The 27,532-nt window shown below is 37.5% G+C and overlaps 1 protein-coding gene across 1 annotated transcript in view; it reads left to right on the plus strand.

Moving 5' to 3' along the window:
- SLC6A2 (solute carrier family 6 (neurotransmitter transporter), member 2) overlaps window positions 1-26,924 on the plus strand; it is a 74,942-nt gene extending 48,018 nt beyond the window's left edge. The window contains exons 7-15 of the mRNA XM_009320795.1: window positions 1,206-1,309; window positions 3,912-4,036; window positions 4,787-4,899; window positions 8,131-8,259; window positions 10,970-11,069; window positions 18,892-18,992; window positions 21,749-21,916; window positions 24,452-24,523; window positions 26,120-26,924. Of these exons, the coding sequence (XP_009319070.1) occupies window positions 1,206-1,309; window positions 3,912-4,036; window positions 4,787-4,899; window positions 8,131-8,259; window positions 10,970-11,069; window positions 18,892-18,992; window positions 21,749-21,916; window positions 24,452-24,523; window positions 26,120-26,143 (936 nt within the window). The 3' untranslated portion in view covers window positions 26,144-26,924. The remainder of the gene's footprint in view (window positions 1-1,205; window positions 1,310-3,911; window positions 4,037-4,786; window positions 4,900-8,130; window positions 8,260-10,969; window positions 11,070-18,891; window positions 18,993-21,748; window positions 21,917-24,451; window positions 24,524-26,119) is intronic.
- The last annotated feature ends 608 nt before the right edge of the window (window positions 26,925-27,532 follow it).

Consider the following 27,532-nt stretch of genomic DNA (forward strand, 5'->3'; position numbering starts at 1 on the left):
GTAAAAAATGGTTCACAGTCTTCAGCAGGCAGTAGTTGAAAGCATCTATCATCTATGTTGAGAAAAAAATAGATCACTAGCATAAGTGCTTTCATATATCCTGTTAGGATGGGATACAGTGCTCTCTTTCTTTCCACTGGGCCAAATGGGAAAGCTTAGCATTAAAATCCCAATGCAGATGGAGCTCATAAGCTGCTTAGATCTATTAGAAAGCCACAGCTCAATAGATACATCTGATTTTGTAGACATGGATAGAGGTGAAATCAGTGCTTTTCGTAGTCTTGAGCACTTGGCAGATTTAATCAAACACTGAAGATCTCATTTTGAGAAATGTTGAGTATTATTCACTCCATTGACTTCATTACCCTTATTGAAGATGCTTGTTTAAATATCTCCGTGTAAAAACCAAATAAGTGAAACTCTCATTAACCAGGGTAGACTATTTTCAGGCTTCTGATTCAGGAGACCAGCACTGTGGCATTGTTCCTGACTGCTGTCTGCACATCTTGAGTGGATGTTGGGCTGCAGGGTCACTTTGGAAAATTTTACAACGTTAAAAACATGTTTTCCCTAGTGGATGATTCTTAAAGTGACCAAGCTGCATCTAAACTGAAAATTAACGACTATCACAGGAATAACTCTATCTCCAACTAAGTGGGAAAGGTGACAGATAACCTGCATGGTTCTGTTCACAGCATGTCAGTCATGCTTCAGCTTCTGAAACAAGAAAGCATCATGTAATGTGTACTAACAGTCCCATAAAGAAAGCTCTCTTATGGGAAATAAAATGTCTTGTAACTCTTGACCCATTAACTATTTTTACTTTTCTGGTTGTACATTCCAAACTAACTTGGAACAAGAACTATGGAAGTGTATTTCTGTCACCCAGGAGAAAAATCGTGTAATCATTTCAGAACTCAGCAAAAGCTCAGAAGTACAGATCCAAGTGGTACACCCCACCATGGTAGCAGTGTGCATGCACTGAGAACTTGCCCACTGCTTCGGCCCTTACCGTTTCAGGTTAAGCCATTCCAGACCACGACTGTGCTCCATGTGACATCTCATGGGTGCTGAGAAGCACTTACACTCCCATAAGCATGAATGCTGATCATTTTTCAAAAGCCAGTTGTCTTGTACATGCTTGCATTTCCCTGATGTATCTTTTGGACTGAACTGACACTGACAATGTTGGTGTCATTATGCAGGTATGGATTGATGCAGCTACTCAGATATTTTACTCCTTAGGAGCTGGGTTTGGCGTTTTAATTGCATTTGCCAGTTACAATAAGTTTGACAACAACTGTTACAGGTAAGAGCCTATTCTTTCATTTCTGCTTCACAATGATACTATTTTACTCTAACTGCAGCTGGAATAAGTACTACGCTATCTTTTTATCTTCAGTCATTTATTAACGATGGTCAGTCTTGCGTGGACATAGCAACCAACCCAAATCTTGAAATACTGTCTTCCTTACTGAAATCTCAGCAGCAGGAACCTGCCAAGATATCTGCTGTACAGCAAAACAGAATGGGATTAGGTTTGGACTTTAGACAGCTGTGTAAACTGTGCTGGTGTTTGCCTTTCAAAAGTACCATTAAGAGCAACAGAGAACATAGGATGAAATCTTATTGGTCCAGGAACTAAAAGCAGAAGGATTCCATTTTCCAGAAGTGTTTCTGTGCTTTGGGATTATATTTCTGATATTTTATGTTGAGCTCCAATTTAGGAATGCACTTTAAATCAAGTCAGTTTCTAAGTGTTTTGCTGAATCACCACCATGGAAATTCAACCAGAACTGCTCTGCACTTTCTGAGAACTTCCAACATTTAGAATTTTTGTTAACATTCCATTTTGGAATGAAAACAAGCATCGCTTTAAAACTTCCCATGAAATATAAATGCAGAAAGTACATGTATTACAAATACATTGTGAACTGAAGGATGGCAAAAAGTTGTTAAAGTGAAAAGGTACACGAAAGTATATCGATTTGAACTGCCTTAAACAGATTGAAAGCCAAAATCATGGAATACTTCCACTGACTTCAGAGAGCTTTGTACTTAACCTAGAGCGATTTTAGGTTGCCAGCTGATTATTTGCAGTAGGTAATATTACCAGGTTTGAGAACCCTTCAGTTAGAACACTAGCCATAGCAGTCTTCCAAAATAACATTTATCATCTTCTGCAAGTAATTTTGCATTAATCTCATAGCAGCTCCCTATATAACTGTTTTTCTTCTGTATTCTAATTTTGCTCTGAAATGGAAAAAATCCACTTGAAACTAAGAAAAGACAACAGACTGTATGTGAAATCATATTATTTAGTTCCTAGCTTACTATATTTGTTCAACGTTGCTTCATAAGCCTTGCCTTCCCTGTAAGAGTAATCTGTAGTTTCATTAAATACTGTGTTTTAGTTCCTTTGAATTCTAGCCATAAAAGCAAGCTTCAATTCAGTAACATTTACAACACTTAAAATTTCCTTCTTTTGGTCAAATAACTCCATAATGTGCTGACATATTTTGCTCAAAAGGCTTTCTTGAAACAGAACAAATTGAAAATAGTACTGTTTCCAAATGAAGGCCATGACTCAGCACTAGACTGTCCCATCTATGCTTCAACACACCTTCCTTCAGAGGAATAGTGTCAGTAATGTAAGGTAGGGTAACAATACTGAAAATCAGGGCCAGAAAATAGGAGAATCTGTACTTAAATTATGATCTAGTTTTACATGCAAAATCCTGAGAGCTAGCTCAGCTCAGTTTATGAGGACGTAAGCATCACATAATCCAGTTATTGACTAAGCAAAAAGAAGCATTATTCACTTGCATAAGAATATTTTTGAATTATGGGAAACAAGAAATACCACTGCCATCTTATCAGTAACAAATACCTAGCAATTTTCTTCTTTAATGACTGAAAAGAATTTGAGTTTATGGGTCCAATCTGGTCTCTCTTGATCCTGCCGCCTTCCCCCAGGAAAACACTTTAAGAATTGCAGGACATAAATCCTTCAGTGTTATCAAAATAAAGTAATATAAGGAAGAGGATAAAGTTTGGCATATGGCACCTATGTTTTTGAGTAGCGTAACTGATGAAAGGAAATCATACTTACTTTCTGCTTATTAAAGCACTGTTTGGCATTACTGATGTTCACAGAGCCGTGTCCTCTATTCTAAAGGTCATATGCAGCAAAAGATTACATACAAGACACTGTGCAGATTAGGTAGACATCTAAAGACATATGGTCTACTTATCTTCAAGCTAGGTTTGGTAATAGGGGTTATTAATACCTAGGAAAGCTCATATGTCTATCATAATACCATGGCAGATTGATTAAAAACCACAACTTTGTACAATCATTACTATATGATGCACAGTATATAATATTTAACCTTTAAACTAAATTCATTATTGTAACCATCTGATCAACAAGAGTTGTATTTTTTTCAGAAAAGCCTAGCCAACTTCATAGATGAAGGGACCTCATTACAGATTAAGGATGGTTATCCAGTGCCACCTGAATAGCAGCACAGTTTGCTAAAAATGCACTGAAAATACTCCTGAATATCTGCTCACGTGAATTGATGAATAGTAAGGCCCTTCCACTTAAGGCCACTCTCTTGCTACGCTACAGCTACCAGCTAGGATGATGACATTACTCTTTAATATCTTTCATATTTAATATAGCTTTGTTGATTATTTTTTTTTAACAGAACTCATTTTTAAATCAAAATAGGAAACAGAAGTAGGTCATTTCCTAGCATAGTATGCTGATATGAGCTTTTGATCATCAGGATAATTGCACAATTAGCATTTTCTCAAGAATCTTCCTATCGCTATAAGACAATTCCCATCTTGTTCTTAAAGTGGTTGTTTTTTTTTCACTGGGCTGTTCTTCTCTCCATCATTAGGGATGCTTTGCTGACTAGTACCATTAACTGTGTCACAAGCTTCATCTCAGGATTCGCAATCTTCTCCATATTGGGCTACATGGCTCATGAGCACAAGGTTAAAATTGAGGATGTAGCCACTGAAGGTAGGAAGTTAATTTTATACTAGTTTTATCACTTTTTGTCCACCATTTCTTTGCAAATGTGTTTATATTTCTTTCAAACAAGTATGTGAAAAATCTCATGGAAGTGACCTGAATTAAACTACTTGGAACTAAAACTCAGTGTGTACATGCCTTGCTGAAATGCGAACTCTAAATGGTATTGATTCATCTCACCTCTACTGAATTGAGGTTCCCCGACATCCTGCCCCTCACAATTTCAGCCTGTGCAACAAACAGACATTTACCACTGCACAGTATCTTGCAAAAGTATTGCTGTTCAGTGCCATAGGTTACTGTTTTGGATGATTCTGGTAGGCTTAGCTGTAGAGTCCTTTCACTGGTAACAGGCCACCCATGATTTCAGTTCCTGTATCTCTCATCACATCCGAGAGTTCTCCTGCCAAAGAGTGGAGTCCACATTCACAGGGTTCCTTCTCTACTACACAGTTGAAAAACAGGTAGTAAGGTTGTGAATCCCATAAAAGATTATTAGAAGTGGAAAAGAATGGGATAGAGTTGTTTTTTTAATATAAAACTGTCATGAGTACATTGTTAAAGTATTTTGGATATATTTTTGGTATAATGCAAATTTTGTTTTAACAGCTACTCAGAGTGTGATGTGGACTGATGTAAAAGTCAACTTAGTCATAATTTATCTTATTAAAATGAACACTTTTGTGAAGGTAAGAAACATCATTTAATAATACTTTCTTTTTTTCTTTTTTATTTCAGGAGCTGGTTTAGTTTTCATCCTGTATCCAGAGGCAATTTCAACTCTTTCAGGATCCACATTTTGGGCTGTGGTATTCTTCATCATGCTCCTTACTCTTGGCATCGACAGTTCTGTGAGTATTTTTTGCTTCTAGCCTTGACATTTTTCCTTTACTGTTATATTCTGTAACTGGAGAGGTATCAACCTTAAACAGGGGCTTTATTACATTTCAAATAAACATTCTGTATATTCCCTGAATCTGTCTTCACAGTCACAGCCAGCATACCAATACTATTACTCCTGGCAGTATATTCAAAGACTTACAATATTGTAAGAGGTTTAGGAAAAGATCAGATCTTTTACAAGCCAACAAATAATTACTCACTGCTGCTTTTTTATAACCTTACAGAGAGGCTGTTCATCAACAATTATTACTATTTAAATGTACGACCCAACATCACTGCTATGAACTATTACTACTACGAACCTGCAATAAGGTTTTGGAACCCTACTGGCAAAACACAAGCCACAGTAAGACATTGAGTAGAGTGTTTTCTAGAAGAGATTTTTACATGTGCTGAAATTCATTAATCTGCTCAAGATATACTATGTCTGAAAGTAGTCTGATTTTTTCCTACAAGCAGCCATACAGAATTTCCTGTAAATTTAGTCACAATTTAAAAATCACACCAGAATATTCCCATAGTTTTCATTTTACTACTGTCTTACTGTATAATGTCTAGTCTAATGAATGTGTTTGCTCTTTCCATAGTGTGATGACTTTTACTCTACCACGATATTCAGGATCATAAAAACTTCAGCCCAGAAAATATCCCAAGTCCCCTAAAAAATTTTGTACTGCTTTGTTCTTGCCAGAGAGGCATCAAGACATCCTGTTATATTTAGCTTAAAGGTTTGCTAATTTCTGGGAAAAAAACAAATAGGGTCTTTAGGTAATAGTGAACCATGAACAAACATTCATCATTTTTAGTAGGGTAGGAGTTTCTTACTATTCTAAAGCATAGAAGTCTCTTTTGTAGTTCTGAATGTACAGAGCTGATCTAGGAATTTCTTGCTGGAAATGGCAAAAAACAATGTTTCCATTGCTTACAACTTCAGAAAACTTCATTCATTTTCAAGGACAAGAAGGGGAAAGAATGAACTTACATGGAGGAAAGCAAAACTAAGAAAAATGAGGTTGCAGCAGGAAGCTTTAATAATAACTGGCAAAGAGCCGAATGAGATCTTGTGGAGTGATGTCTGATCTGTAAAGGTCAGATTCAGGCCTAAACGTTTCCAAAGTGTTTGGATTTTTGGATTCTTGCTCAGGTTCAATGAAGTTTGTCTTTATACACTACGCTCTGGATCCTCATTCAAAAGTTTGAGGCAAGATTATATCTGGGTTTGTAGCTTGGCTATTTTTCAACTGTAAGCAAACATGAAGCATGGAAAGGAACGGTTTAGCACAGTGGAAAGGCATGAGTGACCAGTAGGAACAGGGAAGAATTAAGAAGAAGAAAATACAGGCTCAGAAGTGTTTAGATCTAAAACAGTTAACTTTGCAACAGCAGTAAATTTAAGGCAATGTAAAGAAACATTTGAGTGACAAAGACACAGGGCTTTAGATTGCAGAACACACTTTTCCTACAAGTGGAGAAAGCTCTTTCTTGTGGAGCTAATTAAAATACTATGAACTGATAAACTGTGGCCAAGTTTAGCTCTTTCTTTCTAAAAGGGGAGGCATTTGCTTGTTCATGTTTTGTTCAGGATTTTGCATCATTTACCTAAGACAACTCAGGTCATGCAGTATTTTTTACGGTGGTCTTCTCAACTCTCCTCCCACACTTGATTAATCAAGTCCCTGAAGGGAAAATTAAATTTTTTAAAGCTAAAAAGAAAAATCAAATAACCCTGAAGCTAAAGAGGAAGAATTATATATGAATAGTTTTATTCATGCATATAAGCCTGCACTGGCACAGAAATACAGACATCTGTACAAAAATGGAACTGTCAAAATGTTTAAGCAAAGAGAAATCTGATCATGCAAGTTTAAGCAAGCAATAATGAAAAGGACAGAAAATGGAACAAATGTTTGCAAACATTTTTTGGAGTAGGTATCTAGCTTGGCATAGGGAATTAACAAGGGGAATAAATAGTGATACATTAAGAAGTGGTCCTTAGCCAAAATAATCCAAGCTGTCTCTTTCCATTTTCAAATTCTCCAAGACCATTTAAGCACCAACATGGTAACAACTTCTGAGAATATCAAATATTAACCCATCTTAACTGCAGGGCACTCACTGATGACCCCCCCGACATTAGGAAATACAAGCCTAAACTAGGTTTTGGGACATTTTACTTGTGAACATTAGTTACCTTTAAAAAAAAAAAAAAAAAAAAAAAAAAAAGTCCACTGCCCCCAGCAATTTTGGCTCTAGACAAGAATCATTCAAATTCTAGAGAGATAATCCTCCGCTACTGATTTCAGCCAGAGATGCTGGTTTCATCAAATTCTTATAGGAAAGGGATAGGATATGTCAGCACCTGCTAACCAAATACTGTATTGCACCAAGCACTCCAGGTCTTGCCATGATCTTTCCGCATCAGAAAAAGCATGGAATCCAGCCTACCTGAAACATTAAGTAAGTTTATTATGACAGGAGACTGGAATTCCTTTTCACAACTTCTTGGTGGAAGGGGGGAGAATGCTTTCATTGGCGGAAAGAAACTAAAATTCCTAACAACCTACATAACCAGGCAATTTCAGTGATAACTTGGAATGTACTTTTCCTATACTGCAAAACAATGGCTAATGTTCAGCATTAACTTCTGGAAAACAAAGTAAAATTCTCCGATATTGTCAACAAAAAAAAATTACATCAAGCTTCCTATGTAGTGATTCTTCCAGGTCTGTGAAGATTTTTGTCAAACTGAATTTGGTTAATCAATGGCTAAACTGAATCTTTGTTCAGTACATTTCCCCTAGGTGCTTGTTGTGTCTGTCTTTATATTAGAAATCTCTTAAGGAGTTTGGTTACTTAAGCTACCAGCTTTTTCCCCAAAGTATATTAACATGTATATTATTTTTCCCAAGTACTGTCTACTTACTACCCTGGTGAGTCAGCAAAGGGTCCACAGAGGATATGGCTATCAGGCCACCAACCATGGGACTTGATATCCAGTTCCCTGACTCAGTTCTCTACCACGAGAAAATAAACTATACCTCAGAATGCCAGTGATTTACAGCTGAAATGTCAGAAATCATACAGTGGTTAGGAATTAATTATACAAGCTGCTTTACATTCGACTCATATTTAGAACAGTCAGTAGCATTTAACCAGAGCTCTTGCCTTCCCTTCCTCAGATGGGCGGGATGGAGGCTGTCATTACTGGCTTGGCAGATGATTTCCAAATTCTGAAGCAGCATAGAAAGCTCTTCACCTTCGGTGTTTCTTTTGGCACTTTCCTACTTGCCCTTTTTTGCATCACCAATGTAAGTACAACAAAAGTTTCCATCAACAAGTTACCTTAAAAATGCACTTAACCTCATCAGATAGAAATATGAATAGGCTCAGGTGACTACTTTTACTTTAAATTTTAATTCTTAAACAACTTTATGGTCAGAACATTACTTTTAGTCTCATCTACATGAAGCTTCTCTGCTTTTTTGCACAAGATTATTAGCTATCAACCGAACCTACAAGTCTTTGTTCCAAAGAACTGTCTATGCTACTGTTGCTCGTTTGGTTTTGTGTGTTTGTTTGTTTGTTTTTAAATCACATTAAATGGAACTGTGTTGAGTGCTTATTCCTGTGTGAGGATTTCAAGTGACCAGACCCTTAGTCATCTGGCTATTCTCATCTTGAAGCAAATAAGAAGCATTCACTTCTTGTGAAAGGAGTTTAGAATAATGATCTCCTCTCCCCGATGTGTTTCTTAATGTTCCTTCATGTACCTAGATCTTCTCTCTTACTCTTAACACCATAAAAAGCACACAGATAGCTTATCCTGAACATCTAGTAATCTGTATTTATCACTACCATCATCCTGAATAATTTGCCTCACCAGGCTTTTAAAAATTAATTAAAGGTTGGAGAAATCTTTCCTTTTTTTTTTTTTTTGGACAAAAAAAGCCAAAAGCCCTGTAAGCAAAGATGCCAAGTGTCAGAAAACAACTGAAACTTGAGGTAGCCACCATGAAAGTAGATGTGCTGAACCTCTCCCCTTCCCTAGAAATGGTTTCCAGATCTATTAAGATTACTGAAACGGCATAAGCTTATCAACAAAGATCTTTTTACACTAAAAGAATACCCCAATATTTTTACTCTAGTTTCCTCAAACTGGAAAACACTTGAGACACTACAAATAGATATATCATTTAGAACACCTATCCTTTTAATACCATGCTGTCTCCATTGTTACCTAAAGAATTTAACATGCTCCCTCCTTATTCAAAGTTTCAACTGGAATAAAATTTCCTGAAGTTCAAGATCAGAACAAATTTGGTGGTTAAGAACCTGAACAGGTGCCAGTGGCTGCAATTCCACTGCCTTCCAGTGAACTAAAGCAGTTCAAGATAACAACCTAGCTCTAGCTTTTAAATAATAGCACCTGTTTAGGCTTAAGTTCATTCCACCAGCTGGAACACACAAAACTGCCCAGACTTGTCCAAATGTATTGGTTCACATAACTGAAGAAGAACATTTCTAATGTGTACAAAATACAAAGAAAATCCCTTGTGATACCATCACATTACATTAATCTGTTTGATTTTGTGCTCTGAAACTTTAAGGCTGTATTTTCAAAACATGTTTCTTACAAAGCCATATTTGTCATTCGCTTTACTAAGTTTGATAGCAAAGGCATTCATTTAGAGCAGGTGTAGAGCAAAAACAAGAGGTCAAACTCAAATGTCATTCAGTAAGCAACATTTTCTTTCTAAGACAACAACCAAAGTTCATTCAGCTTCCGGAAAAGTCCCCACAGAATTAAAACCCTAGACAAGGCCTAAGTACTGTTCTCTCTATTTTTGTAAATATGCACAGCTGTTTCAGAAAACCATCTTTTTATAAGAAAAAAGAAAAATGATTGATTGCAGAGATTAAAATCACCTAGAGATCTAACTAGTACAAGTGCAATTTATACTATTGGTAAAAACATGCAGAATAATTCCTTTGTTCCTCCCCTTCTGAACAGGCATAGTCAGATTAAGTTTGGTTGTAAAAAAATATTATAATGAAAATCTACTGCAACCGCAAATATTTCAGTTGTTTACATGTGACAAAGAACGTCCTGAAACACATTATTCAGGTTCATTTTGAAACAAGTAAACATACCATGGTCTTCCATTCCTCGTTAGCCCGAACTAAATAAAATGAGCGGTAATTTACACAAATTCATACCACATTGTAAAATGAGGCAAAAAGTAGTCAAATTGCAGCTAAAAAAAAAATATCAGTGAAACAAGACTTTAGTAAATGCATTTACAGTTCTCAGTCATGAACCACTGAAGAACAGAAATGTGCTGTTGTGAAGGAAGATGATCTGGTTTGCTCTCTCCACTGAGCAAAGGCTTGCTAATACCACAGCAAGGAAACTAAAGAGGGCAAAACTGCTTCCATGCTGGGCTGGTAACAGAGACTTGAACATGCAACTGCTCCCTTTGCAGGAACATTGGAAAAGAGAGATGCAGGCACTCTGGGAAAAGGAAACATCAGTCTAAGACTGCAGATCCACTGGACTACAGAATAATTGGCCTTAGGAACAAACTGGGTGATAATGGCTTGTGGAAACTCTTGTAGTGCTCCATTCCTGCCAATAATTTAGGAAGATCTTCATTAACTGCTGTAGACAGGCCCTGCCCTACAGGCCGCTGAGCATTCCCCCGAACAGCCAGTGCCTTCAACTTCCACTGAGAACACCAAGTGCCAACAGCACTCGTTAATGATGCTAAGCTGAGGCTTCTGTTTCCCAGTTCAGTAAGGACATAGGTGAAAGGAAGCCTCTTCTAAAGAGTTGCAAGTCTGATTCCACTATTTTGTATGCAAACATGAACCCGTGTCTGCAGCATCAGCTCCATATTAAAATACTAGGGTTAAGATAAAGTTTCAAGTAAAGCAGATTTCTGTAATTAGATACTAAACTACTGAGATGATTCTATTTGTAACTTCATTTTGTTGCATCTTTCAACTCCTCAATCCTAGGGTGGAATTTATGTGCTCACACTCCTGGACACATTTGCAGCTGGGACTTCGATATTGTTTGCTGTTCTAATGGAGGCAATTGGAGTTTCCTGGTTTTATGGTAAGCACTTCATTTTGTACCTGCAAAACCTTTTCTAAAATTCCAAATGCTCATGACAGGCTTACACATTGTTTTAAGGGAAAACAGCACAGCCTTGTACACATGAAGCCATGACAAGCCAGGTTTCATACAGTGATTTTCATCTGATTTATGAATAGTGACAGGAATGCAGACATTCAGTGGGCCAAACTTTGAAACCCTGCACAAAGCCAAGGAAAACAGTAGAAATGTTTGAATATTTGATTATATATATAGCCTGCTAAACCTCCAGTTATAAAGTTATGAGAGAGTATCTGGCCTGTGGGTGTTCCCATCCCTAATTCAGCATTTAATAGATGAGGTAGTTTTAAATATCTGAAGTCAGTGTTTCAAACATTACCTTTTTCCCCTACGCCCCCAACCTAGAGGAGTACTTTTTATGCTCTATCACTGACCCAGAGATCAAAATTTCCCCTACCATATAAGGAAGGTAGGGCAATTCATAGCCTCAGGCTTATTCACTGGAAAAGATGCCACCTCCAGAAGAGCAGCAATTACAAAGTGCTGTTAAGTCACCGAATCAAGCAGAAAAAACCAAGTCATAATTTAATCTGAATTAGGCATATCTTGCTAAAGAAACAGTGAAAGTGATATTTCCTTTCTTTTGGGGAGAATGCCATCAGTTCTTTATCTTGTCAAAGACAGAGTTAGTAAAATTATGAGGACCCCAAAAAGAATATCTCATTTTCTCCAAGTAAAGCAATAGGATTCTGCATCTTAGGTCTTATACATGTCGTCTCACTGCAACAGTCCAAACTATCAGTTATATCTGAAATTGCTTGCTGCTAGATTAATCAAGTTTCTTGAGCTCTTGTTTTTCTTCCTCATCTCCTCTTAATTCTCATGTCATACTTTCTGGCTGGTCACAACTCTTTTCATTATTACCAGGTTTCAATGTCATAGCAGCCTGCAAATCTTCTTCCCGTTGAAATCTGTATTGAACTAGCTGCCCTGATTCCCAGTAAGATTGTTCTTCCCCTGAAAGTCACCTTCATTTCTATTCAGAGATAGTGTTTATAGTTAACGTATGTTTCAAAAGGTTCTCAGACATTATCATTCTTACCACCATTTACCTCCCTCAGTCATGCTGCGCCACCATATTCTTCTAGTCAAACTCTCGCTTGCAGTTAAAAACTGTTGATGAGTGAATGAGGTGAAAGAATGGCATTCATGCACAAAGCTGTTCAATCTACTAAAGAAATAGTTTTTAGCTTTAATGTATTAATTCTGTCACCCAACATCAGCATGGAGCTAGCAGCTCATATGCTGTTCTCTCAAGACAGTGGAGGCACTAGATTTCACAGACAACTGTCTTTAATACCCGTAAAAGAGCTGAATGCAGAAGAGTGATCACAGCTTAGCTTGGAAGCAGAGGCATAAAAATATTCTTCAGTTAGTAAGGGCAAGTTATTATCTGCTGCTATTAAAATAGGGTTTACTGCACTTTACAATAGCTAGGCTTTGTATGTGGTTCACAGACTAAGCCAAGGTTAGTCAAATTTTGTTTATTTGTTGCACCTTCTGTCCTTCATTATACTTTCCTTTCTCCCTCCTGCCTCCCCATAACCGGGAAAATATCTACTCATTTGTCTTAAGCAGCTGACAGATGTTTTTACTGACACAGCATGACCTGTTGCTTTATAAAGAACTTATTACAGCCCCGGGTGCTATTTAAACTGATTAAATCTGACATGGTCTTGTCTACCTCTTTTTTTCTGATAGACCCCGGTTGCCTTAATGGCCCAGCTGAATATTGAGTCAGCCTGAAGGCAAGCATTGACATTTTGGCACAGACCAAAAAGGTGGAAATTTAGTTCAAATTATACCTATGACCACTTACTGTGAAGTTTCTTCTTGCAAAGGCCACCTGTATGTGTAAGACAAGGGAGAGCTAGTTTGTTTTACTACGCAGATGTATTTTAGCTATGACTGCTAGCTTGTTACCATTTTTCCTCTTGTGCAACACTGATATCATCCCTCTGATGAATATTCTAAGAAAAGCCAGACACCTCTCCCACTGACACAAAACTGCTCTTCTGTTTCAGTCGTGGGAAAGTCTCTGCTCAGTCAGATTTTAATGTGACTATCCCCCTGAATTACTAGAATAAGTTCAGTATGAGCTAGCAATGATCATCATCCTCACCTGTAATCTCATTGCTTTCATTTACTTAAATCATTTCCAAAAAAGATCCCTTAGACTGAAATTTCAGACCAAAAGGGGCATTTATTTGGAAAAAATCTAAGGTTGACTGTTTGATTTTGCAAAACAGAAAGAAATTAACCAAGTATTGACTGCTGGAACTCATCTTTGCTCACAGATGCTTTTGTATGGATGTGTGCCTGGCATGAGAGACAAAGTATGAACGCACACATTTCCATAGAATGTAAATACAAATGGGGCAAACCAACTTGGAGAGCTTACTGCACTGCCATGGTGGGGAAATGTTTCCTACTGTTGTTCTGCTTGCTTTTACACTAGCACAGCTGCCTTTCTTTGGGAATGGTACTGGTATGGCTTACTCCCTTACTGCCATCAGGTGAGAGTCACCACCAACGAATATCAATATTGCTCCAGAATTAGAAAGGAGACTCAGGAACAAAAAGGGACAGTTGTTGTTACTTCACTATATGGCTAATCAACAGATACCTTGTTCTGTGCTCTGTAGGATTTGCAAATGAGTGCCACACAACGGCTTTCATATTCTTTTTATCCCTTCTTTCTCATGTTCCCAATGCCAACGATTGCTGAACTGCATGAAAAAATAATATCTTTGCTCATCTTCTCCTGGATGAGGGCTTGTATGACTGGGGTTCTGCATTTCATAGATACGTGCTTGTTAGGACAGAAGCAGGGGGCAGGTGACATCTTCATGTGGAGAAAAGCAACTCAAATGTAGTGAATGGATGACAGGATGGCTGAGTGCTTGTGGGTCAGGGCAGAGGCCAGCAAGAGTGACATTGTGGGGAATATTGTTACAGAGCACCTGATCAGGGTCAGGAAGCAGAAGCAGCCTTCTTTAGGCAACTTAAAGAAGTGTCCAGATCAGACCCTGGTTCTTAGAGATGAAAGTATCAGAAGCAACTTCTTAGCATAGATGCTAGGTGGACAAACGAGAAGTAACACTCTTCTGACCCGCTACTTGCACTCAAAGAGCTGCTTGGGGATGTGCGCAACAGGCTAAACGAGTCAGAAGAGTGACCTGCCAGCACATGAAGGCCAACAGCATACTGAGCTGTAACAGAAGCAAAACCAGGAGATTAAGGAAGTGATTATTCTCTTACTTGGCACTTGTTAGACTGCATCTGGAATTGTGTATCCTGTTTTTAACCCTCAGTAAAAAAAAGGTGGTGTTAAACTGGAGAGTTCAGTGGTGGGCCACCAAGATAAACAAGAACTGGAGCACATGCCCTGTGAAGAAAGCCTGAGAGAACTGAGCTTATTTAGCTTGGAGAAGGCTTAGGGAGGACCCGATAGTGGCCTTCTAATACCTACAAGGAAGTTATCAAGAAAGAGAGCCAGGCTTTTCACTGAGGTGCACAATGGGAGGACAGAGGACCATGATCAAATTGAAAGGAGAAAAATAGTTTTTCTATGTAAGGATAATTAAACATTGGAACAGTATGCCCAGAGAGTGCTCGCTGACTCTGTTCTTGAAGGTTTGCAAGACCCAACTGGACAAAGCTATAAGAAAGGTGTTCTAAATTGTACTGACCTTGATTTGAGCAAGAGGCTGAACTAGAGACCTCCCAAGAACTCTTCCAACAGGAATAATTTGATGGCTCTGTGATTTACTGTAATTCCCAAGGGCCAAAATATAAGATGGCTCAATGAAGCAGTTTCACTACAACTCTTCATTTGCATACAGACTATGTGAGCTCATACACCGCTACGCACATCCACAGAAGTAAAGCTCAATATGGGGGGGGGAACCAACAGTGATGGAACATTCACCGGGAAAGGGAATTAAGTGCAAAATAACGTGAATGTTTTGATTGATTCAATATACCTTTTTTCTTACTACTATATTATTTCAGTGTAGTTCATTTAATTTCTTGGATTCATTTAAATCATATGTACGGCATTAAAGGCATTATTACTAATTTTTACTTTTCAAATTAAAAAAAATTCTAAGCATATAAAAGAATACTATACATCACATAGTTAGACAAGACAGGAGAGGAAAGCAACACATACAAAGATTGCTTGTAGGGATCCAAATGATTGTTGGAGCTATGACACTACTTTTTGGAAACATGCCCACAAATTATTTCAGCTACAGCCACTGAGCAGTTTCACCTCAGGGCCAGGACCTGCTCAAGGGCTTCTGTGTAAGTGAGTGGCTCTGAAGCCATTGGCGGAGCCTATACAGCAAAATTACTTTAAAGGTCCAGCAGGCAGCGGGTGCAGGAGGTACCGGTAACGTGTAGACTTCCATTCTATCTGAACTCTGATCTCTGCATCACCGAAATGAAAGAAGGTTGTCCCAATATGAGGAGGGTAACTTGCATTTATAGCCAAATCTACTTTTTACTTTCTTCCTAATCTGTACTTTTTTGCATATTGATTTAATTTCCTTGACAACACAATATTATGTACATAGAGAATGGGCCAAATTTCCTGTGCCGTTTAATAGAACATTACAGTGGAGACATTCTCAGGCAGCTGCAGTGTTTATCAGTTCAGAAATTACACTGAAATTCTCTTTGGGCTCAGTGTATTTAACCAGGATTTGATCATAAATTGTAATTATCTCTTACTTGTTTTTCACTGGAAAAGCAAGGAGATCATTTCCATATTCAACACCAGGTCTCCAGTAAGTAATCTAGAGTTTTGTTTGTGGTACACCAGTCGCTTCCTGTAACTAAACGAGCCACCCACAGTTTCAGTTTATCCTACAGAATCACAAAAAAACCTGGGTAAATGCTTTCAAGAACTGGAAAAAAAACTAAGCCCTACAGGTACCATCATCAGTAGCTATAGCTATGTCCTACTTTACAGGTTGATTCTTAGAACGGATATTTAAAGACATATAGTATTGAAAAACCATGCTGTTGAAAAAGCAGTCAGAGCACGCACTACTTATCCCCCATTTTCAGTAGAAATTGAACACAAAGCACTATTTAAGCTCTGGGTACGTCTGTTTGGAAACCTATGAATAAAATTTTTGGAGATATCTAGTCCTTGTCTTTGACCTTCTACACAATGATAAATTCACTCAGTATTCATAGCAGTTGAAATTCAGTCACTTTAAAGTTCACAGAAGGCACTGCAAATAGAATTAGATTAAATTTAAAGAGCATTTGCAGATCCTTTTGGCTACTTTGTTTCACCTGTACATAATACTGGGGGGGTAGAAATCAAAGAGAAGCTTATACTCAAATGTCCAGACCTTGTAAATAAGTTACACCCTGGCTGCACGTAAAGGACTAACTCAAGCTGTCCTAATTATTTACATTAAATACATTAAATAAATCCTACTGAACTAATCCACATGAAGAGAAATAATTATTATGGTAAACTATACATCCTCTCTAACAAACAAATATGCATGGCAAAAAGCTGCATTTCTGCTGTTTACCTAATAGGGCTCAGAATTAAAAGTAAACTTCCTGAACACATCGAGTATAATAAATTACAGACTAGTAGTCTGACATGGAAGATTGCACTAGAGAGAACTACTTCTTTGTGAGCCAATGTCTCTAAGGCATAAAGTCAGAGATCGTTTTCTTTGTAAAGAAAACAGAGAAGGACATTTTTTTCCCCATTTTTATATCAGTGATAATCATCCCATTCTAAAATACAGTGTGGGAAATAGCATGGGCTTAGATTAAACTTTTGCAAGATACCTCATACTGCTAAGTCCAACCAGAACAGAATCAATAAGAAAAACTGGGAAGAAGCTACCATTCAAATGGACATTTTACAGTCACTTCAAAATGTATATTTGCTTTGCATAGTAAGTTGTAGTAAATTACTTAATGCAGGAGTGTTTCAATAAACACTGAAGATGGAAAATGTCCCACTGAAGACCAGAGTATTTCCAGAAAGTCCAAAGCATGTGAGTTAACATGAATTAATATTACTAGAGTAAAACAAAAAAAAATAGATTTCTCACATACAGACAGACTAATACCCTTGCAGACGACTTAAAATGTTTAGCTAGATCAGGCTAGTGCCACTCACAGAAAGCACATTATACTTGTGCAGTCTTTCCTAAGGTATTCAGACACAAAATTCATAACACTTACTTAAATGCGTAAAACCCACAGGGAATTAAAAGGCACCGACTGAAATGCTATCTCTTATTCACTATTACAGAATTTGGTATGCCCTAAGGAACCCAGGACAGCAGATTTTTTTTGTTTTCACCTTGGTCTGCACAGCATGACCTATTCCGATTTTGAAGTCACTGTCTAGATAGTGTTTCTGAAGGGGAGTCAACAAGGTCAGAGGATCTTCCTTTCTGCATTGGCTGTGGGAAGAGATTTCTGCTGCAACTATTTACACTGTTTCTATAGCTATTAATACTTCAACTGACATAAGTACTAAACACACACACGTATCAACACACACATACAAAATCTAAGACTAGATGAATTTAAGGAATATTACAAACTGAGAACTGGGTATTTGCAGCTCTTCTCCCCTCTGGCCATTATGTCACTTGCTAAACACTTTGTTCTGATGCCTCCATTTCTCTGCACCACATTGAATCCCACTGCAGGTAGCTAATGTTTGAGTGATTTGGAATGGAATACTGTTATACAGTTTTCCTGACAATAGAAATCTTGTACATCGCTTCTTGCATGCTAATATACAGAGTCTTATGCTGAAATATTGTATGTTACTATCAAGGTTTTAATAATAATCTAGCAATCAAGCCATCCATGTTTTTAAACCCATATTCTATATTCCTGGTACAATTAGCAGGACTTATCTTTGACCTATGTCTTCATTTAATGATTTTCATGTTATCCTCTGCCATCTTAATTACTGCAGCAGCTAAAATTTCTGACTACTCTTGGTTTTTACTCACATGAACAGATCATGTATCTTCTAAGGTATCTACAACAGCTACATTACTAGATATTTAGATGCATACAGAGGTAACAATTTTAGAAAATTCTAGTTGGTACTATTAATTTTCAAAAACACACAGGATACTCTAAAAAAGGTCACCTGTTTCTAGCTAATGTAGTTTTGTACATACACTGAACAGAAGAAGCATCTACCCAGTTCCTTGCAAAGGTGATAAAAGATTAAATTACATTTGTCACAGATATAATGAACATACTGTGGTATTTAGTGAAACACTGAAAGATGAGTAAAGTATGCCATTAAGTGGAACAAATAAGTCTCCTCTGATAAATTAAGAATCATATGAATCTACCTCATTATCAGTAAGCAGTTTGTGTGAGTAAGGGTCTGTGTTTCTCCTTCAGTGTACTCGTAATAGTATTGAGTAATTAGGTGACAATACTCCACAACTATTTAAAAAAAAATAGCATGTCCCCTTCACAACTTAAATTCTAGACATTTGTGAAATGCCGCTTTTCAATGGTAATGCTATTTGCAACAGACCTTAAGTGCTCACAGGCATTTGACTCGTGGATACAGTGACGTCAAAGACACATCTATTCATTGAAAGGAGATCAACGTTTTTATATGTCTTATGATTTGGAAGTCGTCATTGTCTGCTTTCTGAAAAAGCAGATGTTTTTGGGTATGTCAGCATCTCATCAGTTTAAATTTATACCAGTCTAATGTTCACATCCCTTCTAGGTGTGGACAGATTCAGTGAAGATATCCAACAAATGATGGGCTTCAAGCCAGGCCTCTACTGGAGATTGTGCTGGAAATTTGTTAGCCCTGCTTTTTTATTGGTAAGTGTTGATACTTATTTCATCATGGAAAGAATGCTAGTATGTTGCTTCCTAGAATATACATTAGGTACCAAGAGCAAGATACTCATTGCTATGCTTGATGTCATCAGGATGAATAGAAGACACCCCAATTTAATTCTTTTTTCTCCTCAATGGCATTGGTTATGTTTTGTATAACACATTTCAGTTGTGAAGCTAATTGTGGCTGTGGTCATCTTCTGTTCCTTCACTTTAGCAGGATTTAAAGAAAGCAGCTTTTCTTAGGGAACACTGAACACTTAGGCAGTGTTCTCCCTGTCCCCCCAGCATCTATGCATATTAAACATAAATCATTCTGTTGGGAAAATAAACAGGGGATAAGAGCTTGTGTTAGCAAGAATTTATTTTTCACTGGAGGATACCAAGATTCCCGAATGGTGGAATGACATCTTAGAATAGCTAATATGCAACTACATCCAGTAATTAGCTATGTGAAACACTGAAGAGATGTGTTAAATATACCTTGTTAGCTGCTTGATGTGAAAAACAAGTGCTTCATTACATTTGGGGAAAAAAAAAAATCCCAGAGTGTGAATTTGGTTGCTTTATGTAAAGGTTAGATTCAGAACTACACTACAGTTTTATATTGGGATCCTTTCCTATGCATATTTGTAAATCAAAAGGTCAGGATGAATAATATGGAAATTTGACCTTGGTATAATTTTAGGAGACTATTAATTGCATTAAAGCTGTGCATTCTTAAAGCAGTACTGGTATTCCAAAGATACAATGGGTAGGCTTTTATGACAGCCTTCAGGTCCACTCCTTTTTTTTTAAATATAAAAGCTTCTGGCCCCACTTCATCAGTAAGTACCTACCAAGCATGTATTAATTATCCTTTTAAACACTGACCTATAAAGAAGCTTGTATGGAACTATATCCTGCAGCACTTCAAACAGGCTGACTCAAGCAGAACAGAAAAATGCTGTGCCAAGCCTCCTTAGGTTTTGCACATTAGGAGACTGTTGAAAATTTAAATTTTACAAAGAGCAGAGTTCTAAAGAAAGCTGAAGTGATTGTCAGTCTAACCTTCAGGTAGCTTAAGATTTCTTGGTGAAACAGCCCTAATACTTTCCTACTGAAGCCTATAAACATAAAGGTCGGAATGAATCTGTAGGTAATGCATCTTTCAGCCGTCATGATGCACAATTTTTTTTCCAGCTGGAAGTGCTAAACTTGGAACATACCAACTTAATTACTGGGTACCAATGTATTTTAAAACCCATGGGAATGATGTCACACTGGGTAGGGGACATTGGGCAGTTTTGTTACAGCTGTACATTTTCTCAATTTTCTAAAAGGCAACATGGACATTACAGTCTTGATTTATAGGGGAAAAGTAAATACAATTTACCTTCTTATAGCCTATCTTCTGGGTTTATTATTCAGTACATTAAGAAAATAAAGCAAATTACATTAAATTGACCAATATGGTTTAACTTAGTAACTTTTAAGTGAGAACTACACAGATGGTCACTAGCATGAAAAAAGTAGTCCACCATTAGCCTACATAATTTAAAACTATAAATTCTAGAACTTTGGTCACTTGATCTAAGAAACAGCATTTTTTATACCACCTGTATGAAGCATTCAAACTGCCTCACCAGAAAAGACTGAGACCATAAGCATAGCAAATACAAATAAATAAAAAAATCAGATATAGTTTCTTTGATATATATAGTTTAGGATAATTTGGAAAAGGCTATAAAATTGTCAGACTTCAGTATAATTCTTGCTCTAACAATCCCATGTGTGCTTAGTGCAAGGTGGCCCTTGTTTGGGACTGGTATTGTATTACAGCAGTTCCTAATGATAAATACAATTCTCTATAAGATAAAGGTAAGTTGGGGTTGGTCAGGTATCTGGTATTAGGAAATATCTCCTTGAAGCTTTCTCTCCATATTGTCTGCAGCTATGTACATCATCCCAAGAAAAATCTCAAAATGGAATTAGTATTTTTCTAACGGGATTTCACCCTATCAGCTTCCTTTAACCCACACCATTACTCTCCTTGTGTAGCCTTTGAAACCCTAGGCTCAAAATACTCAGATTTGAAATTGTTATATGGAGCAGAATGTATAGACCCAGAGAAACAAATCAAGGAACTCTGCATATTACACAATCCATATGGATTTAACAGGAGGGAAATAGGGTGGTGCCCACTCCTTCCTTCTTCCATCTAGTACTGGACAGGGTAACACCAGCAGGAAAAAAAAACAACAACAAAACCCAAAGTTGTTTTCCAGGCCTTAAGGCTGCTTGACCCTTCCTCAGTAAATGTATCATGCTAGAGTTTGCATCATGCCTCCCATTGAAAAATGGGTACAAAACTTCTAAATGAAGCCTAATGCCTCTGGGAAACAAAGAAGGGAAAAACAATAGACCCTGCAGAGGTTTTTCTTGACTACAGAATCCCTGTTTTGTATCTGTAACATTAGTATAAATGAGGCAGTACCAGACAACCACCTGATCTTCCCACCAAAATATCAAATAATCTGTGTCCAGAGTAGCTAAAATAAGCTGTTAATACTAGTAAATGCATCAAGAACTTCAACAGTTTAAGTAGTAAGAAGCACAAAGTAAATAGGATGAAGGCAAATGGTAAAGCTGGGTTGAAATATACCTTAGAGTGGCTACCTAATAAAACACATGAAATAGGTTTTCCACTACGTTTCTTCATCTCAAAACTGTGGTTCATTTTATTCTTTCTTCCCTAGTTTGTCGTGATAGTCAGCGTAATAAATTTCAAACCTCTAACCTACGATGACTATACCTTCCCTCTCTGGGCAAATCGCATTGGCTGGGGAATAGCATTATCTTCAATGATACTTGTGCCTGCCTATATTATCTATAAATTTATGAACGTGCGTGGGACCTTTAAAGAAGTAAGTGGAATGCTAGTAAAATGTCATGAAATGTTGCTATGAAATGAAACGGCTGGATCTAAGTTGGTAGTCTGTTTCTCTTACTCCCGAAATTTATTACTTATGAGTGACCTTTTAGATCCAACTGTCAGATGGATTGGAGTTTTGAGGTAGGATTACTGCATGCTGTTTGAATTTCTAGATAGAAATTAGCTTTCCAGAAAGCATCATAATAATTCTGAAAAATGATATTTGATGCATGTAATTAATCCAAACAATGAAACTATTTTTCCCTTATTAACAAAAAATATACAAATTATGGTATCTTCATATTCAGCTCTGAGATATGGTCTTCACACAGCTCTATCTAAACAGAGTTCAGTCCAAGGTATGCTTTATCACTCTATACTGGAGTGTTGTAAACTGTTATGTACAGTTAATTCAGACCTCTCCTATCTTAGCGTTGTAAGAGTCTCTAAACACATATCCACGTGCTGGGAGGGTGGGATGTGCCCCCAAAGTAGCCCTCTGTTCAGGATGTCCTTTGTTCATTTAACAAGCATCCAGCAAGGACAGAAGAAATACTTTACTGGGTCACAGCAATAGCTCCATTCAGTGCAGTATTCTGTCTTTAACAGCAGCCGCTTCGTATTTGATTTTCTCTGTCAAATATGCATTCTTATCCTCTATTTCCTGGAATTAGTTCAACATTCTGCCAAGGCTAGAATTAATACAGATCTTTCTATTGTGTTCATCACTAATATCAGAATGCTTGAAGAAACTGAATATTCAAGGTAGACCAAGGTGCTGAAATAGATCTGGAAATCAACAAACAATTCTGATATAGGCAACACTTACAGTCTCATGTAGCTTATTGCTTTTTAAGTGCTTCAGTAAAAGAACCAGGGTACTAGACAGCAGCATCTTGCACTACATAAACCCACTTCATGCATAATAGGCCTGGTCTGTGCACTGAATGAAGCAGAAACTGAGGGAGAAAATTTGTGACCATCTTATTCTAATGATTTGCCTAACGGCAAGAAGTTTAATGTTGCAACCTTAATAGTGTTCTTTTAACTTCATTTATATGTTTATGTGTAATATTAATATATTAATTCTATTTAAAAGAACCTGCTTCTATGGGAAAAAATGCATCCGTATTTCCTTACAGTTCACCCCCTGTGCTTTTCTTTATTTATCAGTTCAAACCGGCACAGGATTAAGGTTCACTGATCATATTAATTTTACCATCACATTAATTTTACCATCACTATCATAGTAAATTATCTATAGTCTTAAAAACACTAACGGTGCTCAGAAGTAAGATTCCTCTCCACTACACAGCACCAATTTTTGTCCCGTCACAGGTCATAATTCTATAACCTAATCTAGACCCTCTGACTTATACCTAGTTCTATTGCTCTCCTTTCCTAGAGCTAGAGTTACACAATGGTGTAGCAATATATTGACACTTTTAGGCAAATCACTGAACCACCACCACACGGAGAATTAAGTAGAAAATAAGATCTCACCCTTTAGCTAGATAGAATGCATCCCACTCGCATCGACCTGGCAGGCCCAAAGGGATAAATGCCTTGTTTCTGAAACATTACAGTCACCTTGCTTAACGTTCACCTCAGAAAGGCACCCCAAAGTGGGTGTTTTCATCAGCTCCAGCATCTCAATATTGTGCACAATTTCTAGCTCTCATTTCCAGCAATTCTATAAGCCCTTTGTTTTGTTCCTTTCCTGGGGGTTTACAAATCCATTTTCTAGTAGCACCTAAGTATCAAAGAATAATTTGTACTGGCCCAACAGGCTTTTGCCAGCTTGCACAAGTTTACAGATATAGGGATGCAGAAGCCTTTGGCCAAACACACATTTGCTCATTCATTTTGTAGTGTTAGCAAGTTCTGGTTTGTCTTTCACAGCTCCGTTAGACAGCAACTCTTCAGTCTCCCCATGAGAAATATAGCAAAAGGCTAGTATATTCCATCCAAGTAACCATCATAAGATACGATGCCCTAAATTGTGGCTCTTAAAAGTATGGGGAAAGGTATGCTCTTAGTCTAATGGGAACTCCTTAAGTTGGTTGAAAGTTCATGATAAACAAAAATCTACACGTGATCCCAAATGGCACAGCATAGGGTAGACAAGGGAGATGAGCTGGGAAATAGTCAGTACCTCCTTCCTCTCCCACTGGGACTAGTCAACCTCATTACAGCACTAACAGAAAAGTATGAATTAAGGGGATGTAAGGCCTGTGATACCAACTTGTTCCTGATGTTCTTTTCCAGATGCACTTGCTAAACATTCGGACTTAGTATTTGCATAAACTTTCTACTGTTGCTTCTTATATTAAAGGCTAATACCAAGGGGCTTATAATAAGCTTGTTCTCTCAGTGACTAAGTTAAAGGCACATGATGCAGTGATATTAAAGATTTAAGTTACCGTTTTAAATAAAGTTCATGCTACTTCCCCATTATAGATTGGGGATTACAGACAATCCCACTTCATATGGCTGACTTTTCTCCTCTTCTTCCCATCTGGTTTAGAGACTAGCTTACTGCATCACCCCTGAAAATGAGCACCAACTCGTGGCCCAAGGAAATGTCAGGCAGTTTAAGGTTTGTACTCCTTTCACAATGCTTCCTCTCCTGATACCAACCCTTTCCTGTGTCTTTAGCAACAACTACAGGTTTGCACCAATCTCCTCATAGTGGATACCTTTGCAAGTCTGTGGTTCTTTTTTTCTGCCAGCATGACAAGATGCCAGGAGGCTCAGTACCATACGCATCAACTGTGTTGGAAGGCTTTTGGCACCTCCCTTCCTCAACTAAGCAGAACCCACAATTTTACAGATCACTTGAACCAGTATTTTAGCTTGTATCTGAATATAGTGAGATCTCACCAAGAGATGAGGGTATTTCCAAACTATCATGTGCATTTGAACAGGTCATACCCTCTCCCTCAGTTATTGCACAGCAATCTGAAGCCATGTTTCCTCAACTCCAATTACGTACCACAACACACAGTAAAAAGCAAAACAAATATCCAGTGTCAGAGCTCAGACATAATGGCCGTGATGAAATGCGCTAGGTTATATGGAATAGGCTTTCCCCACAGGCCTACAGTTGATTGAAAACACTGCTGGAGACTTCTTAAGCAGCCATGAAAAATATGCTACAGGATTCCAAACACTGCTTTCCTTTTAGCAAATAAAATGAGCTTATTGAAATAAAGTCCTTTTTGTAGCAGATAAAAAGGATGCAAATATGAAGCTTGTTACACTTATCAGCATGCATGCCGGACTGCTTTCTGCCTTCAAAGTTGAAAGCAACTAGAATTATGCATATCACCTCAAAACATGACCCAGATTTTATGGTGTTGGTTTGTATGTTGGTATTAAAAAAGAAATTTGCCTTTTGCTTACTCTGAAAAATACTGTTTGAAGTGTAATTTTTAATTTTAAAGGAAATAATCCAAGTGTAGATTTATGGGACACAGAACGGAAGCAGGAAGAAAAGGCTTCCTGTTTCGTGACCACAATTTATTTGATGTGGCCAAGAATATGTAGTAGCACAGCACCTCTTCCTGCCTTCTCTTTCCCCCTATTCCTGCCCTCAGCTCTCTGAATATTTAATTTTCCAGCTGTAATAACTTGATTTTTCCAGAGGCAGATGTCCCTGTGCGCATGGGCTATAAGCAGCCATTCCTACACAGTACCAGCCTTCTGAATCCACATCTATAATGGCAAAAAGGAAGCAAATGAATTTCACTTAAATCAGAAAAGACTGTACTCAGAAGTAAATTCCTAATGATACCTCAAACCATGTCAAACACTAGGACATATTAATTTGTTGCTGGGTTCAACGAACAGCTAGGAATAGCTTTGTTATTGCAAAAGCATGTGTGATTTGTTCATGATGTTTAAGTTTGTAAAAACACCGACTACCATAACCAAACAAGTACAAAAATTTTCTTCTCATATACATTTGGCAGTTCTGAATTTTAGAAGTGAACTGAGAGCTGACTAAATAGCCTTTATATTCAGCACATTTCTCACTGCAAACTGGAACCCACAGAAATTTAGTTATAATCTATCCGTTATTTTGCAACCTCTTTGTAACTCTAGATTTGTCAGCTAACATATTTAAAACATCTCTCACTATCATAATCGGAATCAATAATGTTATTAAACAACTACTTCTGTTTCCTTACAGCTTCAACACTGGCTAACAATATGACAACCAACAGGTTGAGGAAAAAGCCAATATGTTAAGCTAAACTGGGAATACAGAAAAGTCAACTTCAAAACTCCCTCGATTATGCTTGGACCAAGCTGGCTCAGAGCTTATCTACTGACTCTTTGAGGGAAGACATCTGCTCTCTGTTCTCAATGCCTCCCTTCTATTACTTGGCTTCAAATGATCTTTAAAGACTCCGTTTAATTTTTCGTATATCCTTTGGTGCCATGAAATCCCTACATGACCAAAACTTGTGAGTTTTGCTATTGGCAGAAGTGGAGGAGGGGGGAGCAGAGAAAACAAAGCAATCAACATAAGTTAAATGCTCTTTTATCGTGAAGAAGTGAATTAAACTTTTCTGACAGTAATAATTACTTCAGATATTCATGCCACGACCTATTTTAAACCAACACCACCTGAACGTTCTTAGATCTAAGGAAAGAGTACACCTCAATTATGAGGAAAGAGCAACTTTAACTATGTACTAATGTCATTAGCTTTCTTGCCATACTATCCTTTGGGATATGAGTTTGCATCCTTCTGAAGTGAAGACTCGGTGCTTCATTTTCAGTGGTTTGTTATCAGTTTCTTCTCTTGGTGAAGAAAGTTGTCTTTGCTGTCTGTATATGTCCATGCCATTTTCCATCCAGTTTAATGATACAAGCTGAAGAGCAGCAGGAACAGAATTCCTGTTACAGCTAAGTACAGATAGTTTAATACCACACTGTATTTAATGAAAAATATATTCCCTTATATCAACAATTAAAATGGCTTTATCATATGATCCATACTCCACAGACTTTTTCAGCTAAGTATGAAAGTTACATGCAAACAGACAGACTTTCATCTTTTTATTGTATTTTATTCCAAATAAAGAATGTAAAATACATAGGAAGAGAGAATGATTTTTAGAATTACACAATCTACCCAAAGGCACCAAAATACCAAACTTTGGCTTTATTCTCCTGCTGTGAACATGCTATTATTATAACCTAACCTGGATTCACCTACCAAACCATAGTAAGATTGTGTTAAATAATTTAGAAGGATATTTTAGGCATACTCAGCTCTTTAAGCCTATTCCAGCTCTTCTCTCTGGTAGCATTATGCAAGGTAGAAGACACAGAACAAACTCTGCATTTGGGTGCTGTTGTTCTTCTGTGGTCACTTATCACTGTAGTATCTTCCCAGTGATCACTAGATTTGGTAGCTTTGAGTTATTTCTTGTACTTATTTGTCACTACATCTATAGTAATTTTCAGAGGCAGTAGCTTCTCAGCTGAATCCAGCCCAGAGTTTACCTCTGGACCTTACCTCTGAATTGTTTTGCCTTTATACATTCCATTCAGCTTGTCTTTTAAATGTATGCAGTGCTTCCTCTTTTTAAAA

The sequence above is a fragment of the Pygoscelis adeliae genome, unplaced genomic scaffold (assembly GCF_000699105.1).
Source record: "Pygoscelis adeliae isolate BGI_AS28 unplaced genomic scaffold, ASM69910v1 Scaffold63, whole genome shotgun sequence".
NCBI lineage: Eukaryota > Metazoa > Chordata > Aves > Sphenisciformes > Spheniscidae > Pygoscelis > Pygoscelis adeliae.